The 20,861-nt window shown below is 40.4% G+C and overlaps 1 protein-coding gene across 1 annotated transcript; it reads right to left on the bottom strand.

Annotated features, from left to right (window-relative positions):
* Window positions 1-61: 61 nt before the first annotated feature.
* Window positions 62-20,447, bottom strand: Pank3 (pantothenate kinase 3). Its single transcript, XM_059269248.1, has 7 exons — window positions 20,295-20,447; window positions 12,458-12,810; window positions 10,819-11,072; window positions 7,966-8,142; window positions 4,642-4,765; window positions 2,573-2,698; window positions 62-469 (listed from the first exon to the last, which is right to left on the bottom strand). The coding sequence occupies exons 1-7, from the start codon at window positions 20,320-20,322 to the stop codon at window positions 419-421; spliced, it is 1,113 nt and encodes a 370-aa protein (XP_059125231.1). The 5' UTR covers window positions 20,323-20,447; the 3' UTR covers window positions 62-418.
* Between the last annotated feature and the right edge of the window lie 414 nt (window positions 20,448-20,861).

Below are 20,861 nucleotides of genomic sequence, written 5' to 3'. Positions count from 1 at the left end.
CTTCACTAGTAACCAAACATACATAAAACAGACTCAAAACAAATATTTAGTATTAATTATTTTGCATAAGCAAACATTTCTGAGATTTGAAGTGTGTTTGAACATACAGTACTACAATGCTGGCTACATCAAATAAATAGAAAATCATTTTTTGAGAAAAGTTCAACAATCAAGAGGCTGTATTGCATATAAGATAGAACGCTGGCTATATATACAAACAGGGGACAATCAATGAGGAATACTTCCCATTACAGAGGTCTTTCCAGGCAGCAAAGCTCATGAGCTCACCGTTCTGACATTTAAAATCAACACAAATAGTGTTACTCTTTTATCCTTTGGTTCCCAGTAACAAATAATGAATACAGTCTCTGGATCAGTTCCTCCTGGATGACATTTCTTCATAAAGTTCTCTGACGTTTTAGCTGAAATTTGGCAGTCCAAGAAGTGCACCAACGGCTCCAAAGTATCCCTGCATGATTTAAACAGTTTAAGGCAATGTAGCTTTTTAAATTTACTTGTTAAGACCACTCATTCATTCATTCATTCATTCATTCTTTCTTTCTTTCATTTATTAATTTATTCTCGAGACAGGGTTTCTCTGTGTAGTTTTGGTGCCTGTCCTGCTCTGTAGACCAGGCTGGCCTTGAACTCACAGAGATCCGCCTGGCTCTGCGTCCCAAGTGCTGGGATTAAAAGTGTACGCCACCACCGCCAGGCTCAAGAACACACATTTATATAGTCTTCTTCACATGAATACAGGAAAGGATACATTCCACAAAAGATAAACAAACTAGATTCAGGAAAGAAGCACTAAGTTCAAAAGAACCCAGCAAACCATCAAAACTAATACAGAAGGAAAGGAGACCAACCACCCAGCAAATAAGCACTTAGTTTCTGAAAATAGCAACCCTCTCCTTGTTAATTAATAAATGTAAATGGCCTCAACTCACCACTAAAAAGATACAGACTAATGGACTGAATTAAATAAAAAGAACTAGCCAGGTGTGGTAAGACACACCTTTAATCCCAGTACTGGGGAGGGGCAGAGGCAGGGGCAGGGGCAGGGGCAGGGGCAGAGGCAGGGGCAGAGGCAGAGGCAGAGGCAGGTAGATCTCTGAGTTTGAGGATAGCCTGATTCAGGACAGTCAGAGCTACACAGAGAAACCCTGTCTTGAAAAACCAGAAACAGCTGGGCGGTGATGGCACACGCCTTTAATCCTAGCACTTGGGAGGCAAAGACAGGTGAATCTCTGTGAGTTTGAGGCCCGCCTGGTCTGCAAAGTGAGTTCCAGGACAGGCTTCAAAAAGCTACACAGAGAAACTCGGTCTCGAAAAAAACAAAACCCTGAGAGATATCAAACAACTTAATGATGCAGCCCCAAGGCTCAAACAAATAGGCAATATTAAACACAGCAACAGCAAGATATCGTATCATGGAAGAAATTAATGAAATAGAGATTAAAATAACAATACAAAATCAACCAAAGGGTTGGTTCTTTGGAAATGTTAGTAAGATTGACAAACTCTTAGTCAATCTGATAAAATAAAGACATAAATTAATAAAACTAGTGGTCAAAAGGATGTCACTACTACAGACTGCAATAAAAAATGTTAAGCTGCATTCTATACACTTTTGAAATAATTATCTTTAAACTATGGCTTTTAGACACTAACATTTAAACAACTAATATAGTATAAATAATATACCTTCTCCCTCCCTTTAGTCAATAAACAAACAAACAAACAAACAAACAAACAACTCCTTGGAGCTTTGACACTCTTAGGGTGTGCCTTGTAGAAGGGTAAGAGAACATTCCATTCCAATTTGTACAGAGAGCTGCAACAATGAGATATGGAAACTTACTGTAGCAATACTTTGAATGTTATTAATTCAAAATAATGTAAGCATCTGATTTCATTATATGAGACTGATTAACTGCACAGATTAGAATTTAACTGGATATTATAAATAGGAAAAAAAACCTAGGAAGTAAGCTGTTTGGTTTTTTATTTGTTTGTTTGAACTCAGGGTCTTGACATGTAATCCTGGCTAGCCTCGAACTAGCTTCAAACCTAGGCTAACATCTTGCTTGTTAGGATTATAGGAGTGTACCATCAAGATGAACTAGGAAAACAAATCTTACAGATTTCAAAAGTTTACAATAGTTACTTCTCAGGGTGGGGGTGGGTTACAATACACTGAGGGAATTAAAAAGAATCCTTTGTTATAACATAGCCCAGGCCTGGGAAAATAGCTCAATCTGTAAATACAAGGAATCGAATTTTTGATTCCCTAAACCAACATAAAAATAGGAAAGCTAGATGGCAGTGTATCTTTATAAGCCCAGATGTGGGGAGTCAGATCTTTGGGGTTTGCTGTCCAACCAATACAGCCTCACCATGCCAGTGAGAGACCCTGTCTCAAAGATGGGGACGGTGTTCTTGATAATGACACCTGAAGTAGTGTTCTGGTCTCCACATATGCACACATATTTACAGTTTTACATATAGAAATGTAGAAAATTTTCATGCAAAACATGCTGTTAAATAACTACAAAAAATGTTTTCATACCTCATGTTCTAGAAACAATGCTTTCAATTGACCTTTTGACCAGTAATCCAAAGCATATGCCAGAAGTTTCATAGAGAGAGTATTGACACGTAGAAAGTTTCCAACGAAGACAACTCTGTTTATTTTCTGAAAGAAAGAAAAGAAGCAAGTGACTTTTAGGACATTAAAAATATTCATGTAAGAACATTATGTCATTCATTAGTACCTGGCATACAGTTCTATATTTCTGATTATTCAAGAACTAGATAATTGAAGGTGAACTCTAATGTCAAATACGAACTCTGGACTTTAATGCTGATGTCATGTCCTACATCTTCTTGGACTACAGCCAAATATACCAAGATCCAGAGTATGCTGAGTCAGAGAAACTGTGTACATGTGTGGAAGGTGTGACAACAGCCTGTACTTTCCTATTTCAGTTTTCCTGCAAACCTAACATTGATGTAAAAAGTAGTGTCTAGTTATGTTTTAACCATGTACCATGCAATGCAACCTGGTCCCTCCAGAGAGTTGGACAGTAGCAATGACTGGGTAAGGGGAGCATGAAGGGTGAATAACATAAAAGTTGAGAAAGAGGAAGATATGGAGACAGCGGAACAGGAGGCATACATTAACTAAAACATAGTTTGTGTGCTGGAGAGATGGCTCAGTGGTTAGGAGAACAAGCTGATCTTCCAGAGGACTAGGGTTCTATTCCCAGCACCTTAGCTGTTCACAACAACATGTAACTACTCTAGTCACAGGAAATCCAATGCTTTCTTCTGTCCTCCACAGGCACTGCATGTAAATGGTGTAGACACACGTGCAGGTAAAATATCCATGCACATAAAATTAAGAAACAATAGTTTAGGTTGAAGATTAAGAGTTTTGCTACTGATAGCAAGCCCCAGGGATCCTCCTGTCTCCTCCTTCATTCCTGTTGGGGTTATAGGCCCAAAGCCACATCTGGCTTCTTACATGGGCGCTAGGGATTCAAATTCAGGTCCTCTGCACAGCAGTCATTGAACCATTTCCCCAACCCTCCATATTTTTCTAAAGGCAAGCAAGACACATCACTCAGACAGCATGTGAAGAACAAGTCTCAATGCCTTCATAGCCCTGTACAATGCTGCTTGATCCATATGCAACAAGGCAGCACTGTAAAGAAGCCGAGGGCAGTAAGAAAATTTCCAAGTATCTCACTAATTGAATACTCCATTCATTATAAACAAAGACTCCACAATGCTTTCTTCAATAGTTATCTCAAAATGTTTTACACTTATATTTCACTCCCATTTAGATTTAGACTGTGTATTCATTTCTGAAGACATTTTGAGAATAAGTACTTATTTGTCCTGTCTGGCCCTAAGTTGGTTCTTTTTATTTTATAGGGCTGGGGACTGAACACCAAGGGGCTTGCATATTTGTTGTATTTCTTTCTTTCTTTTTATTGGTTATTTTGAAGCAGAAGTTGACCATGTAGCCCTGGCTGGCCTGGAACTCTCTTTGCAGCCCAGGCTGTCCTTGAACTCAAAGAGATCTGCCCAGTTCTGCCTCTCAGTGCTGTATTTCTCATTAAAAAAAAAAAAAAAAAATCCTTTGGTAAACTAGGTAAACAAGCAAGATCTTTTTTTTTTTTTTTTTTTTTTTTTTTTTTTGGTTTTTCAGACAGGGTTTCTCTGTGTAGCTTTGTGCCTTTCCTGGAACTCACTTGGTAGCCCAGGCTGGCCTTGAACTCACAGAGATCCACCTGGCTCTGCCTCCCAAGTGCTGGGATTAAAGGCGTGCGCCACCACCGCCCGGCTGCAAGCAAGATCTTTTATCCATTTGAGAGTGTAAAGAAATGGATCTCAAGCTGAAAGGCCTCAATGGAAAATAAGGGGTTCTGTCAGATGCACAGGAATCGATTTTTATTTAAAAATAGAACAAAAAGACAAGGTCTCTCTATATAACCTCAAAGGCCTGGAACTAGCTATGTAGATTAGCCTCAAACTCATAGAGCTCTGCCTCCTGAGCGCTGGGATTAAAGGCATACACCACTGTACCCAGATGTATTCTGTGTAATTAAAAGTTCTTGAATGTATTCTTACCTCATTAACAGCACACATTCGTGCCACAGAACCAATGTTATTGGTGATAGTAACTAAAGTAGCTCTCGCCAGATCCTCTTTACTAACAGTTTCTCGCTTCTCCTTATAAATCATATTCCCAAAACTGCAAAAAAAAAAAAAAAAAAGAAACAGACAAATCAAATCTACTGGTAATAATAATTCACACATTAATTTACATATCTATAATAGCTCTATACAGTTAGGGCCAAAGATCATGAGCACATAGGAATCAGCTCAAAACAAAAATCCAAAAGGAATATGCAGCATTTTAAAAAGAATTAAAAGTAAAAAAAAAAACCAAAAAACAGACTTCTTCATTACTAGGAAGCAAAGATTTTCATTATATATACATATTAAAACCAAATATAACACAAGAAAATTAAGATTATTTTCTTAGGAAGCCAAGAAAAAAGAGCAGAAACTTTTTAAAGTCAAAATATTGTTAAAGATGATTTCAGCTCTAATGTCAAATCCTTTTCATTCAATAACACAAGCATTTATGACAGACCAAGCATTATGCTGATGCAAAGGTACCTGAAGCAGTATAATGGCTAGGGCAGCATTGTCCAATAGAAATACGTGCCACATGATACATTATCTATAAGCCATATTTGAAAAGGTCAAAATAAAGGTGAAATGAACTAGAACTGGTCATCTTACTAAAAAGTCAGTATATCTAAAGGCAGCTCTTTGACCATGTGGCATGCATTAACTACATTCCAAGTTCCTGTTGTGTCCATCTTGTTGAGGCTACCCTATGGACAATGCACACCACATGGAGGAGAGCCACAGAGACACCAAGTGTAACAAGACAACAGACAAACCAAATTACAGGGAGCAAGAAAGAATAAAGACTGCATTTTTGTGATAAGAAAAAGTTCAGAACAAAGGCTTTCTACAGTAAAAATTAATTTAACTAGTTTAAGAGAAAAAGAGAAGAAACATTCTAGACAGAAGCAACCAAGGTTAATGACCAAGATTAATGCCACACAAAAATAATGAAACATATCTGATATCACAAGTGGTATCAAATATGAAGAGCCAAGGGTCTCTGTGAGAATGCAGAGATGTGCTAAGGAGGCAAAGTCCACTACTACTTCTAGAGGGCAATGGATACCATGACAAGCAACAGCCAATCACAACACAATGGAAATCACATATAAACAAAAATATTTAGGAATACAGGGAGTGAATACATGAAGCTCCACCCCTCTTTGAGGATCTGAAGGTAGTTAAAAAGTTGATGGGGCAGAAAAATGACATTTTCTTCAGTTACACAGCCACTGCTATGTTGCCAAAGTACTGATGAGCAACTTATTAGGTCATGAAAAGAAATCCAAAAAGGAGAAGGGGACTGACTAACTACTTAGAAGAGGATCATCAAGAGTGGGGAGACAGGAGAGTAATAGGGGTGAACACGATAAAAATAAATTAGATTAGCAGGCGGTGGTGGTGCATGCCTTTAAAAGTGAGTTCCAGGACAGCCAGGAATACACAGAGAAATTTTGCCTCAAAAAAACAAAAACAAAAATTATATTTACAAATGAAAATGCCATAATGAAACCCATTATGTGTAAAATAGGCTAACAAAATTTTAAATTGTTTAGGAGAAATTTAATATAAATATATAGACATCTTTCTAAATGTCTGAAAGGTACAAAAGTGCCTTAAACAGATAAGTTTTGTAACAGAAAGATAACATATCATAAAGCTATCATTTTCAAACATTTAGTTATTCTCTCCCTCTCTGTGTGCACACACACACTCGGGTCAGAAGACAACTTGTAGGAGTTAGTTCTCTCCTTTTACTCAGTAGGTTCTCGGGCTCAATCTCAGGTAGACAAGCATGGCAGCAGGCACCCTTACACACTGAGTCATCTTACTGGCCCAAGGATGTCATTCCCTAAGTTAATAAATTTAATGAACACAAAAAATAAGTAAGCATACTTTTATCTTCTATAGCTTTAAGAGAGTATAGCAATGGTATATCCAGAGTAAACAAAAACAAAACAAAACACTAGTGCATGATGAATTCATCTCTAATCAGTGGAAAAAAATAAGAATAGATGTTAGGTCCTTGTGAAAAAAATTGAAAAATTAAAACTGGATCTATATAGCTCTCACATAAAGCTGTAAGAAAAATTATAAATCATGTTTGTTTATATCATAGCAAAGACTGAAGTATAAAAGTAATACATTAAAGTACCAAAAGAAAGAAAATACAGATTAATTCCTTTATATATTTGGAGTGTGGAATACTATGAATCAATATCCAGAAGCCATTAAAGAAAGGACTGATAAAATTCAACTGTGTGACAAGCCAACAAAAACACCAGATCAATACTAACAGCACACCACATAAGGTTCTTAGCCTCAGTGTTGGTAAAAGAAATGCAAATTAAAATTACACTAAAATGCTGCTTCTCTACCAGATTAGCAAAAACTCAAATGTTTCACAGCATACTAGTTCAACTGTAGGGAAATACTTTTACTTGGTGGGTTAGGTGAAAAGCCACCATTTGGAGGGTATGCTAAACAAAACTGTAAAAAGCATTTGTGCTTTACTTTTGGAAATGTAAGCTATGTAAGCTATAGACAGGACAACATGAACAAGGTGTAAAGATTTCTAGGATGTATGACTATTTTAGAGTATGTATACTATATGCTATGTAGTGCCACAAGTTTTTGGATAAGCAGAGGATTATAGGATATGATTTGTATTTCCATATAGCAACAGGAGATAGGTGTTTCAGAATAAGAAGTTTCTGTTTTCCTGGGTTTTTTTTGACAGTATATCACAGTGTGGCCCCGACTGACCTAAAACTCCTTTTGTAGAACTGGTTGGCCTCAAACTCCATCTGCTGCTGCCTCCTAAATGATGGGATTAAAGGCATGTGCCACCATGGCCAGCTGAGAAGTTTTTTTTCTGCAGTGCAGGGAATCAAACCCTGGCCTTGGGCAGACTAAGCAAATGCTCCTCCACTGAGAATATCACCAGCACAAGGCAATTTTTTTTTTTTTTTACAGGGTAAACTTCATAATGAATTTATTTGTTTGTTTTCAAGACAGGGTTTCTCTGTGCTGACTGTCCTAGAACTTACTCTGTAGATCAGGCTAACCTCAAACTCAGAGATCCACCTGTCTCCCAAGTGCTGGGATTAATGCATGAAACACTACCACCCAGCTTGAGTATTTTATTTTTAAACTACTTCAATGTTCAAAACTTGGACTCTAAACAAAGAAATCACCCTTAAACCCCATGACCTACTATTTTCCAAAAACTAAATAGACAACTTGACTTACCTGGATGCCACAGCCCAGCCTGGCAGACCAAATCTTTCATAATCTCCACCATATATATCACGGACCAGCCTATCAGCTTGGGTGCTGTCACCTTTGGATGCCATTTCAAGAGCCTCTTCAAAACTTTCACAGCCAGTCAATAAGCTGCATAAACCAAGAAACGTACCTCCTCCAAGGCTAAATAAAATAAGACAATCTTGTTAAATTGCATTTACATGTTATTTTCTTTCCCAAAGTAAAAAGACACATTTATTTATTGAATAAACAAAGGGAAAACATGGTAACTGCTAAATATCAACATAATAAAAGACAAGAAAAACTACTTAACAAAATCAAATCTGTCATCTCAAAGGCTAAGTCTGCTGGGGACAAAAACCCCACCTGGAATTTAATAGTTTATACTTTGTAATTGCTAAAAATATACTACTGTGTACTCATTAAAACAAACATTAAGCCGGTGGTGGTGGTGGTGGTGGTGGTGGTGGCGGTGGCGGCGCACGCCTTTAATCCTAGCACTCAGGAGGCAGAGCGAGGTGGATCTCTGTTTGAGGCCAGCCTGGTCTACCGAGTGAGATCCAGGACACCACCAAAACTACACAAAGAAACCCTGTCTTGGGAAAAAAAAAAGGGGGGGGCCGCAAATGGGAACAGGGACAAAAAAAAACACCACCACCAAATAAATAAATAAATAAAGGAACACTAGTAATAGGTTGGTGAGATAATGCATGCTACAATTGTCAGCACTAGAGAAGCTGAGACAAGACCTTGAGTTCTGGGTCAGTCAGTCTGTCCAATACAGAAAGACTCAAAAAGGATGTCTATGTCCTAAAAATACCACGCAAAGGGAAATCTGTTCTTTAAATTCCCAAAAAATGACTTTATGAAAGGTTTATTTAGTTGCCCAATTAGGTTGAAATCAATTCAGTTATGATATATGAACATCTAACATGAACCAGACCAATACTTAGAGGAAGGAAGGGGATATATCCAGCTGATCATCGCATTAATGACAAATTTATTTGGTACTATTCCCATATAATTTTGGATATGTCCATGAAATGTAATTGTGCGACTCCAGTCTTTAAATGTAAATTCTTTGCTTGGTAGAATCACCTAAATTTTTTTTTGTTTTTTTGTTTTTCAAGACAGGGTTTCTCTGTGTAGCTTTGCACTTTTCCTGGAACTCACTTTGGAGACCAGGCTGGCCTTGAACTCACAGAGATCGGCCTGCCTCTGCTTCCCAGTGCTGGGATTAAAGGTGTGAGCCACCACTGCCGGGCTTTTTTTTTTAATTTTTATTTTTTGTAGTTAATCAAAACAAGAATGTTTTGTATAGTCATTGGTTAATGACAGTACAAAAGTGGGCTTCTAGTGTACCAATCACTATTAGAGTACTAATGCATTTAAATATTTCAACAGGAGTATTGCTTTAAAATTGACCCTCCCATAAACCTACCTAAATTATTTCAAAATTTTTGCTCCCATAGTTGAACAGGCATTGCTACCTGTTCTTTTTTTTTTTTTTTTTTTTTTTTTTTTAAAGATTTATTTATTTATGTATACAGTGTTCTGTCTGCACATATCCTTGCAGGCCAGAAGAGGGCACCAGATTTCACTACAGATGGTTGTGAGCCACCATGTGGTTGCTGGGAATTGAACTCAGGACCTTTGGAAGAGCAAGCAGTGCTCTTAACCTCTGAGCCATCTCTCCAGCCCCCGCTACCTGTTCTTAAATGTTGATGAAATATGTAAGAGAATTAAGTCTTGTAAAAACAATTCACATTCACATTTCAGGTTATTAAAAAGTTATGGTCTACTTGAGAACATTAATTTATTCTATAAGGAGTTATCATTAAATTCATCCTAAAAATTAACTACAGCGTTGGAGAGGTGGCTCAAAGGTTAACTGCTCTTGTAGAGGACCTGGATTCAGTTCCCACCATCACCAACTGGCAGCTCACAACTACCTGTACTCAGTTTTCAGGGATCTAACACCTTTTGGCCTCTATGGACACCTGCACTACTTATGTGTCCTACATATAAATAAAAATAAACGCAAAATAATTAACTACTCTGTCTGATACTGTAGTTTAAACGCAAATCTATAAAGTATTGGGCAAGTTTTATGCTTAAATATAAAAACGGGGGAAAAATGCTGTAGAAATTAAACAAAATATAAACAGATACTGTAGTTCTGAAGTCAACAGAATGCTGACTGCCACTGCTAGCAACTCTGTTAAACCTAGGAAAAAACAGTGGAATTATTCTATACAAAAATTAACTCATCATTATGCAAAGTCCGATGCCAACTGATGTTGACCATTAAAAAATACTTAGGGACTTGTTATAAGTCATTACACAAACATCTTACAAAAAGAGATCTGCAACATTTTAATTTACACATCTATATTCTTTTTAAAGACATTACTTTTATGTGTTTGAGTGTTTTGCTTGCATGTATGTAGCACCGTGTGTGGCTAGTGCCAGGAAAGGCTACAACCTCTGGAACTGGACTTAAGGATGGCTGTGAGCTGCCATGTGGGTGTTGAATTGAATCTGGGTCTTCTGCAATAAATAGCAAGGGCTCCTAACTACTGAGCCATCTCTCCAGCCCCCTATATACTTTTGCTGTTGTACAAATAAGTATTATTTGTCTGGTAAAACTAGCAAACTAGCAACATACTGATGCAGCTGGGGACCCAATTCAGTGTAGCACACTTGCCTAGCAACAGTATGAGGCCTATGTTTGATCTCTATCACCAATAATAGTTAGACAGAAAGAAAAAAACCAAAATGCACCCCAGAACTTTTGCTGAATAAATAATGTCATCAGACCAAAAAAAAGATTACTACCTTGTCCCAGTCACTCTTTTATAGTTGTCTTTGGAATGAACTGCTAAAATACTGACTCCTGAGCCAATATTCACTACCAGCAGTGGATAAGGATCATCCAGGTTAAAAGGCATCTTTTGGCATCGTTCAGGTTCTGAGGCATTAGCAAAATAATAGCATTCTGCTTGCCCATTGAAACTGACAGAATCTATATACAGCAAGCCCTTTACAAGGCAGTCAAGTTCATCCAGTTTGTGCAGGTGGAGGTTTCCAATCTAGAAGAAAAAAGCAAAAATGAGAATTTTTAAAAGGTCAAACAAATATACTTGGGTTAATTATTATATTAGTTTTCATAGATTTTATAAAACTTTAGTATTATTTAAGGCACTGCATGTTTTGTTTTGTTTGTTTAGGGTCAAAATCTATCAAGGATTTCACTTAATCCACCAGTTCTCAGTGAAGGAAGGCAGCATTGCCTCTGGGTACTTTAGATTTCAGTGGATGAAGAGGCAGGGGTCAAAGTAACATTTAGGGGACAGAAGAGCACTGACTGCTCTTCTAGACACTAGAGTTCAATTCCAGTACCCACACGGCGACTCCAGTTCCAGGAACTCTAATACTTTCTTCTGACCATCTTAGTCAGTAGACATGCACATAAGTGTACGGACTTACATGCAGGCAAAATGCCCATGCACAGAAAATAAAAACATCCACCTCGAAATTAAAAAAAGAAAAAGAAATTTAGTGGACAGGGTTATGGCATGGCAGACATTTGTTGTGCACAGGACAGTTATGCATATTTTAAAAAATCATCCCACCTCTGAGTTATTTTTGACTATTCTGACACACATTAATTTTACCTATCAATGACCACAAACATTGCTCACATAGTTTTAATGTATGTTAATTTGCTAGGCCAACATTCCAAAATACTGAATTACATGTGATAAAACTCCAAATACAGAAACACAGTATCCCTTCAAAAGTTCTCTTGCCATATGCATTATAACCTCAAGAGGTACATACTAACATAACTGATTTCAGGAGATGGCTAACATGAATACAAAAACAAACAAAACAAAAATGCCAATCGAGTTTGAGGACAACCTGGCCTACATAAAGAAACCCTGTCTCCAAAAACCAAAATCAAGAAACTCCCACCAACAACAAAAGGAAAACAAATGTAAAACAGTAAAAGTAAGTAAGGCAGATCTCACCAGGGTCTCCTCACACCACATTCCATCAACACACTGAAATCTGGGCAATGTGGACAGCACATAAAGTTGTTAAAAATGTTCCAAGTCAAAATCTAGTCATGCACATATACCTCAGGGAAAACGAAATTAAGGAGCACCCTAGATCAACAGTTCTCAACCTGTGGGTCCTGATCCTTTGGGGAAGGGGTTGAAGGATCCTTTTACAGGGATTAAATCAGATAGCCAGTGTATCAGATATTTACATTATGATTCATAACAGTAGCAAAATTACAGTTATGAAGTAGTAATGAAATAATTTTATGGTTGGGGGTCACCACAGCATGAGAAACCATATTAAAGGGTTGCAGCTTTAGGAAGGTTGAGAATCACTGCTTTAGAAGCCCAGCCTTGTATTTAAAATTGAATATTCTCATTAATTTTTGGTTTTCAAGTAAGACACCTACTGTGCGAAAATCTTTCTCAAACTTGTAAGCACCGCCTCCTGTAGCACTCAGCACCGTTTGTAAGGTTGAGAAGTTTTTATCTCTTCCCATTTGGATAAAAGTAGGCAGGTCCTGGGTTGGAAATCTGATAAAGTGCAAGTTCCCTCTTCGTCCAAAAAGTGTTAAGTCCTTCAGTTCAAGGTGTACATCCCGAATGCCAGTTGATCCATACGCTACGTTAGAAGTCAAATACTTCCGAATGCTTTTTAAGCTCTCAACTTCCTCTTGTTCTTCCTCTGCTGTGATATCAATAGGTTCAAAATATGAGAGCTTTACCAGAGTTCCCCCAATGTCCATGCCAAACCATGGGAAAGCTGTGAATTAAAAAAAACAAAAAACATGTTGACTGTGGGAAAAGAAACTGAAATAGTTATTTAGCCACAAACTTCATTTAATCTGAATCTTGTACTTAGTTGATATCTAATGGCTAAGACTTATGTAACTCATCTTTTTCCTTCAGTTGTACTTGTACACTCCCTCCAGACCCCGCCCCCCCCTTTTTTTTCTTTCGAGACAGGGTTTCTCTGTGTAGCTTTGCGCCTGTCCTGGAACTCACTCTGTAGCCCAGGCTGGCCTCAAACTCAGAGATCCGCCTGCCTCTGCCTCCTGAGTTCTGGGATTAAAGGCGTGCGCCGCCGCCGCCGCCGCTGCTGCTGCTGCTGCTGCTGCTGCTGCTGCTGCTGCTGCTGCTGCCGCCACCACTCGGCTAAAAAATATATAATGATCTGAAGAGATGGTTCAACCCTTTCTTTTGGAGCTGAGGACCGAACCCAGGGTCTTGTGCACCACCACTGAGCTAAATCCCCAACCCTCCCCCTTTTTTTTTGAGACAAGATTTCAATGTAACCCTGGCTGTCCCGGAACTCGCTTTGTAGACTAGGCTAGCCTCAAACTCAGAAATCCACCTGCCTCTGCCTCCCGAGTGCTGGGATTAAAGGTGTTCACCACCATTACTGCCCAGCTATTTGTATACTTTCTAAAAACTTACATGATATTTAGACACTGTACAAGACCTTTTAATTCTTTATCTGACAGGCACACCTATTCATTAAATGCTTATCATGTGACTTATGTTACAAGAAGAATTTAAACTCATCAGTTAGCACTAGGATTTAAAAATTATTTGTTTTGTTTTTTAAAGTTTTATTTATTTTATGTGTATGAGTGTTTTGCCTTTGTGTATGTGCCTGGTACTCAAGGTTAGAAGAGGATATCTGGGACAGATAGATGGTTGTGAGCTGCCACATGGGTGCTGGGAATTGAAATTAGGCCCTCTGCAGTCCTTCTATAAAGATTTTAATATAATAAAACTAGGGGCTAAGAAGAAGGCTCAGTGGCCAATTAACTCCCAAAACGAATGTAAAAGACAGACACAGGACACAGCAGCACATCTAGTTAGCACCTGTAAGCCAAGTGCCAAAGGGAAACAGGAAAAGTACACGTCTCAAACCAAACAAGGTAGAGGGCCAAAGGACTAACACTGGACTACCATGTGTGCTTGCCTACACTCACACAACAGAGATGCGCTCGCACACACGTGCACAAACAAAAAAACAAAACAAGTGGGTAGGGCTAAACAGAGAAACCTTATCTCAAAAAAAAAAAAAAAAAAAAAAACCCCACAAAAAAACCTGGCCTATAATCACAAATCAAGTAACCAATGGAAAAACTATCTCCTTAAATTGAAACTCCGGGTGACTAGGGAGATGGCTCAGTGATTAAAAGCCTTGTTACTTTTCCAGAGGATCTGAGTTCCACTGTATCATGCAGCAGTTCCATGGGATCCCACACTGGCTTTCGGACACAGGCACTGATACAGTTTTTAAAAGGAAATGAAATCCTTCTTTGCTCATTCAGCATGTTAAGTTTCTTTGGTCCATATGATTAACCACACTGATCTGCCTATATAAAAGGACAAGTGCATTTGGGCTAGGAGCAATATTCAGGTTTAGGACCTCAGCTAACTGGACTATGTGGCTCTGGGGAGAAAATCTGATACTCCTTTGAATGTGGAGAATGCTTAAAAAAAATAAATTAGCCTAGCCAAAGGCAGAGCCCTAATATAGTTAGGGAAATATGAGAAAGGCTTCAGCTGAGAAAATACAGAGTCAAGCACAAAAGCCCTTGCATGCTAGGGAAAGAGACTGAGTCTTGAATCTATAGATAATTTCGACAGACAATATAGGCACCATTTCTCTTCTCCATAAGAAAGTATACAGTTTGGCTGAACATCAGAAAGCTTTCTAAAGTAGGAACATACAGAACAGACAGACAAGTTTACAATGCACTTAGAAGCAGGGTGGTGGTGGGAGGCAGAAGCAGGTGGATTTGAGCTCAAGGCCAGTCTAGTCTACAGAACAAGTTCTAGGACAGCCAGGGCTACACAAAGAAACCTTATCTCAAAAACAAACAAACAACAAAAAAAACAAGACAAAACAAAACAAAACAAAAAAAAAACAAAAAGAGGCACTTAAAAACTAAAGGTGCCTGGCAAGTTGAAAATTATCTAGACATTTGAAAACTACAGGGGGCTGGTGAGATGGCTCAGCGGTTAGGAGCACTGGCTGCTCTTCCATGAGGGCCCAGGTTCAATTCCCAAGCACCCACATGGCAGTTCACAACTGTCTATAACTCCTGTTCCAGGGGATTCAACACTCTCACACAGATATACATGCAAGGAAAAAACCAATGTACATAAAATACAAATAAATAAATTTTAAAAAAAGAAAGAAAGAAAACTACAGATTTCTGGGCCCTCACTCCAAGGTGTTGGGCTGAGATGGCTCAGCAATTAGGAGTGTTTGCTACTCTTCTAGATGACTAGAGTTCAGTTCTAAGCACTCATTCCAGGTGGCTCACAAGTGCCAATAATTCCAGCTCCAGGGAATCTGACACCTGCTTCTGGCCTGTGGGCACCATTTATGTAGATGGCACATGTAGGCTCCCACATGCAGCTCAGTTGGCAGAGTGCTGCAGAAAGCACTGGCCAGTGCTGCACACCTGTAATCTCAGCACTCTCTAGGTAGGTAGAGGCAAAAGGATCAGGCTTGTCATCCTTGACGACACACCATGAGTTCAAAGTGAGACTGAGTTACTTGAGACCAAAGTCAGAGTGAGTCAGTCAGTCAATCTGTCTCTCTCTCTGCATGTAATTTTGAATAAGAGAAAGAAGTAATTCTCATTATTTTCTTCTATAGAAATAGTTCATGGCCAAGCATGGTGGTATACACCTTTAATCCTAGCACTTCAAAGGCAGAGGCCAGCCTGGTCTACATAGAGTTCCAGGTAAGCAGGGTACATATGTAGACACTGTTTCAAAAAAGAAAAGGGGGAAGAAAAATAATCAGGAAACTGGGGCTGGAAAGATGGCTCAGAGGTTAAGAGTACTGGCTGTTCTTCCAGGTCCTGAGTTCAATTCCCAGCAACCACATGGTGGTTCAAAACCATCGGTCATGAGATCTGGCGCCCTCTTCTGGCCTGCAGGCACACATGCAGACAGAACACTGCATACAAAATAAATAAATCAATCTTTAAAAAAAAATCAGGAAACTGAACTGTTTAGTATTGGAAAAGTGAGTAACAAGAAGGCCACATCAAATGAATGACACTTGAGACAAATGGCTGGCCATTTATAAAACATACCTCTAGGTAAAAAGAATGTGGTTATCACCAAGAGCTGCTTTCAGTTCATAAAATCTAGAATTTCTTTGAGAAATTCATTCATGGTCTATATAGCCTTGCTTAAGGGGAGGGCGAGTGTCATGTATAGTTACAGGTCATTTTCTTGACCCATCCCCACTAATGCTTCCAAAGCAATATACTGACAGGAGACATTTATTATCGAGTGTATGAACAAATTCTTTTGCATTTCATGGTTTGTTTTTTGGCCTTTTTTTGGAGGTTGGATCTTATGCTGTAGCTCAGATTGGCCTGGAACTCACTATTATAGGCCCAGTTGGCTTTTAACTTGCAGCAATCCTGATTGAACAGAGCGTTGGGATTACAAATGTGAGCCACAGATCTAGCTATATGTACTAGGTTAAAAAATGGGAGTAGAGGACACTGATCAAGGGAATCTGAATTTTCCTCAGAATTGCTCTAAATCTTTCAAAAACTATGTTATTATGACACATTTTTAGTGAGGACTGATAAAAAGAATTTGCTGGTATTAACCTAACCAAAAGAAGTTCTCCTGTTTGAATCATGCTTGATTCTAGATTTCATGGTTTGGAAGAACAGAAATCATTTTATCAAAATTCAAAATCAGCCCAGTGGTGGTGGCGCTTTAATCCCAGCACTTGGGAGGCAGAGGCCAGCCTAGCCTACAAATGGAGTTCCAAGACAGCTAAGACTGTTACACAGAGAAACTCTGTCTTGAAAAATTAAAATAGCCAGGCAGTGGTGATGTACACCTTTAACCCCAGCACTCGGGAGGCAGAGGCAGGCGGATCTCTGTGAGTTCAAGGCCAGACTGGGCTACAGAGTGAGTTCCAGGAAAGGCGCAAAGCTACACAGAGAAACCCTGTCTCGAAAAACCAAAATCAAGCTCCACTAAAAAGCCGGTATTTGCATATTCTCTCCCAATCTCCTTTTGTTTTGGTAATTCAAGCAAATCCAGGACCCTGGTACAAACTAGGCACTCTACCTCTGAGCTACTTTCCCACCCCTTTGCCGACTTTTCAGGTTCATGTCAAACATAGGTGTCAAAATACACATACAAATGTCAGAGTAGCCAGGCAGTGGTGGCCCACGCCTTTAATCCCAGCACTCGGGAGGCAGAGCCAGGCGGATCTCTGTGAGTTCGAGGCCAGCCTGGGCTACCAAGTGAGTTCCAGGGAAGGCACAAAGCTACACAGAGAAACCCTGTCTCGAAAAACAAAAACAAAAAAAAACCAAAAACAAACAAACAAACAAAAAAAAACCAAATGTCAGAGTACAAACTGCAAGCTCAAAGCTTATTCATTTTCCAGCCAGAATCCTCTGTTCACAGACTTACAAATACCAGAATATTGACATTCTTGAAAACAAACTTCCAATTAGCATTTAACACTTCTTATTCTTAAAAAAAAAAAAAAAAAAAAAAAACCCATTTCAGTAGAAGCTTTGTGTCTAAGCAATTATATTTGAAATGTACTGGTGTGTATACTGGAGAATAAGAAATCACCAACTTTTCTAAAGCTGTAACTGAGTAGTAAGGTTTTGTTTGTTTTATTCTAAGTTATAAATAGCCAATTCCAAAATGCATATTCTGGCTAAGTGGTAAAGACACAGGTACTGAAGGTAACCAAAAATCTCTTCGTAGCAGAATAGTTGATACATTGTTGGTCCTACCTCTGTACCTTACCATCAGCCCTGTTTGTTTGAACTCTGAAGTACAAGAAAAGAGTTTTAACTATCATTAAAATAAAAAAAATAAAAAAAATAAAAAACCGCCAGGCAGTGGTGGCGCATGCTTTTAATCCTAGTACTTGGGAGGCAGAACCAAGCGGATCTTTGTGAATTGGCCAGCCTGGTCTACAGAGCGAGATCCAGAACAGGAAAGGCGCAAAGCTACACAGAGAAACCCTGTCTCAAAAAACCAATAAATAAATAAATAAATAGAAATAAAAAACAGGGCTTTTGAGAGCTCAGTGGTTAAGGACATGAATACCTCTTGGGAGTTTGATTCCCAGCACCCATTTCAGGTGACTCAGAACTACCTTAACCTCAGCTCAAGAGCTGATCTGACACCCCAGGCCCCACGGATGCCAGCACTCCAATACACAAACACACACACATACACATAATTAAATCACATTCAAAAGGCATGAAGGAGGCAACAAGAACACAGAAGACAAACTTTCAATTATAAGCCACTCTTGAATCATTTAGCAACTGGTCTAATTATCAACTGTTGAATTCTCTAGTATATTAAAATGAGTAACATATATATTAATAAATTCCAGATGTGTTTGGAGTTCTTTTTTTGTTTGTTTTGTTTTTAAAGAGCCGGGTGGTGGTGGAGCACACCTTTAATCCCAGCACTCCCAGCACTCGGGAGATGGATCTCTGTGAGTTTGAGGCCAGCCTGGGCTACAGAGTGAGTTCCAGAAAAAGGTACAAAGCTACACAGAGAAACCCTGTCTCGAAAGAAAAAAAATAAAAAAGAAAAAGGTTTCTTTTTGTGTAGCCCTGGCTGTCCTGGAACTAGTTCTGTAGACCAAGCTGTACTCAAACTCAGAGATCTGCCTGATTCTGCCTCCTGAGTGCTAGGATTAAAGGCATGAGTCACCACCGCCCAGCACCACCTGGAAAAAGAGTTCACGGAAGGAAGCTGTCAGGTGTTCCCATCACTGCATTAGATGCACTAGTTTGTGTGAGTTACAAGAGCTGGGATGACAAATGTGCTTGACCATGCAGGCCTAGGGTGCATTAGTTTAATCGAGAAAATGTAAACGAAAACCATCACTGCTTCACAGACTTCCTTTTTGTTTTTGGTTTTTTGAGACTGGGTCTCATCACATAACTCGGCTGACCTGGAACTCGTTATGTTAAGCAGGCTGGCCTCAGAACAGTGAGAGAGCTCACCTCTTGAGTGTTGGGATTAAAGATGTACACCACCACACCCTGGTTCATAGACTTCTTGAACTAGCACTCACACACACAAAAATCATTGTTAATGCATTTCATGGGCAGATAATCTAAAATTTAAAAACAAAAGACCCAAACTTGTGTTTCTCAAGTATTTAGACTATGCCCTGTAGGTGGAATAGAAACATTGCACTTTGAGCAGACTGCACGGAGGATACTAAAAGTTACTGAGGCGAAGTTCAATTCCCTCATCTTTAAACAACAAAAATTCACATTTAAGTTAACAGTTTCTAGACTGCTTTGGAAGCTGCTTCTGTGAGGTTTCTAGGAACCCTTAATGGGATCAGGCTACCCCACTTCACAATTGATCTCTTGGAGCAGTTGGGAAGATAGCATGGAACACTAAAAACTGTAAAACCTCAAGTTAAGACAGGGACACGGATCCCCACATCCCTAGTTCTCTGTAGAGAGTGAAAGAGCAACATTCACAAAGACTGAACCAATAAAAATAAACCAACTGCAGAAATAAAAGGCTTTTAAAAGGAAGCTTATGAAACCCGAGGTGTTCTCTGACTGCAGGGTTAGAACCTTTGCAGTATATGCATGCACAATTACAGAAAAAGCTCTCAAGGTATTTACCATATTACTGTGGTTCGAAGTGGGTGACTGAAACGCTTTTTTTTAAAAAAAAAAACTTTTCTGTTTATCTGCTTTCTAAAACAAACACAAACCAGCTGATTTTCTAAACTGCCAAGGCAATTTAACTACTGGCAGACTACACGCTCACGCGTCGAAAAGGTCCAACCCGCAACAGTGACAACTCCCAGGAACCCACCTGGACTTCAAGGACACAAGCAGGAAATCCAGAAATCAGTAAAAATGGAGAGGTACCAAGCCCTAGCTGACAGCCATGACCACCCCCTTTCGCCCTGACTTCAGGAGCGGACCAGCAGCTGTAATACCGTTTGGGAGAGCCCGAGTGAAAAAAATCTCCCGTGTACCTCCCAGATCTCCAGGAGCAAGTGGAGAGGAGCAGAGGGCTGGCGGGCGGCAGAAGCTCGCCCGGCATGCACGGGGGTAGGGAAGTCCGCCGCCTGCAACCCCGGGGCTGCCGCGATCCCTCTCTTCCCTCCCTGGCGGGCGCCCGCGGACAACCCCGAGCCTAAAGCAGGCCGCTCCGCCCGGGAGGGCCGCCTTCCCAACCCGCGGGTCCCAGATCCCATCTTACAGGGTTTTTTGGCATCCTTGATCTTCATGGCGTCGGCCTAAGGCGCGAGGGGTAGCCTTGGGTGTAGAGCTCAGCGAAGAGCAGCGAATACTCCGGAGCTGGCTGGGCCGCGCGGCGAGGCCCGGCCGGTTCCTCCCCTCAGGCCGGGCGGGGCGGGCCTAGGGCGGGGCGGCGGTGCCTGAGGCGACGGGCGGCCCACGGGGCGGCCCCGCAACCCCGCAAGGGGCGGCCGGGACCGAGCGAGCTGGGGAAGGCCGCGGGCCTCTCCGCTCCGTGGCCCCCCGCAGCCGCTCCAAACAAAAGGCCCCGGTCCCCCGAGCCGCCGCCGCCGCCACAGCCGCCGCCACAGCCGCCGCCGCCGCCGCACTGAGAACTAGCCCGCCCAGGCCCAGCGCCCACGTGACCCAAGCCCCCTCGCCCCGCTCTCCGCGAGGCTGCTAGGAGTTGTAGTTCTCCGCGGCGTGAGGCGCCACTCTCCTGCGGCAGAGGCGAAGACGGACTACACAGCCCAGGATGCCTCGCGACCCCCTTTTCTAGGCCCCCTCCGCTTCCGGAGATGGCCTCAGA

Source organism: Peromyscus eremicus, chromosome 8a (assembly GCF_949786415.1).
Source record: "Peromyscus eremicus chromosome 8a, PerEre_H2_v1, whole genome shotgun sequence".
Lineage (NCBI taxonomy): Eukaryota > Metazoa > Chordata > Mammalia > Rodentia > Cricetidae > Peromyscus > Peromyscus eremicus.
Note: the sequence above shows the minus strand (reverse complement) of the source record. Positions and strands in the feature narration are given on the sequence as shown.

Coding starts and splice junctions, on each gene's coding strand:
- Pank3 (XM_059269248.1), bottom strand. CDS start 20,322: ATGAAGATCAAGGATGCCAAAAAACCCT. Junction 12,811..20,294: donor CAAGGATGCCAAAAAACCCT/GTAAGATGGGAT, acceptor TTTAATTCACAG/CTTTCCCATGGTTTGGCATG. Junction 470..2,572: donor CATTGTTTCTAGAACATGAG/GTATGAAAACAT, acceptor TAAATCATGCAG/GGATACTTTGGAGCCGTTGG.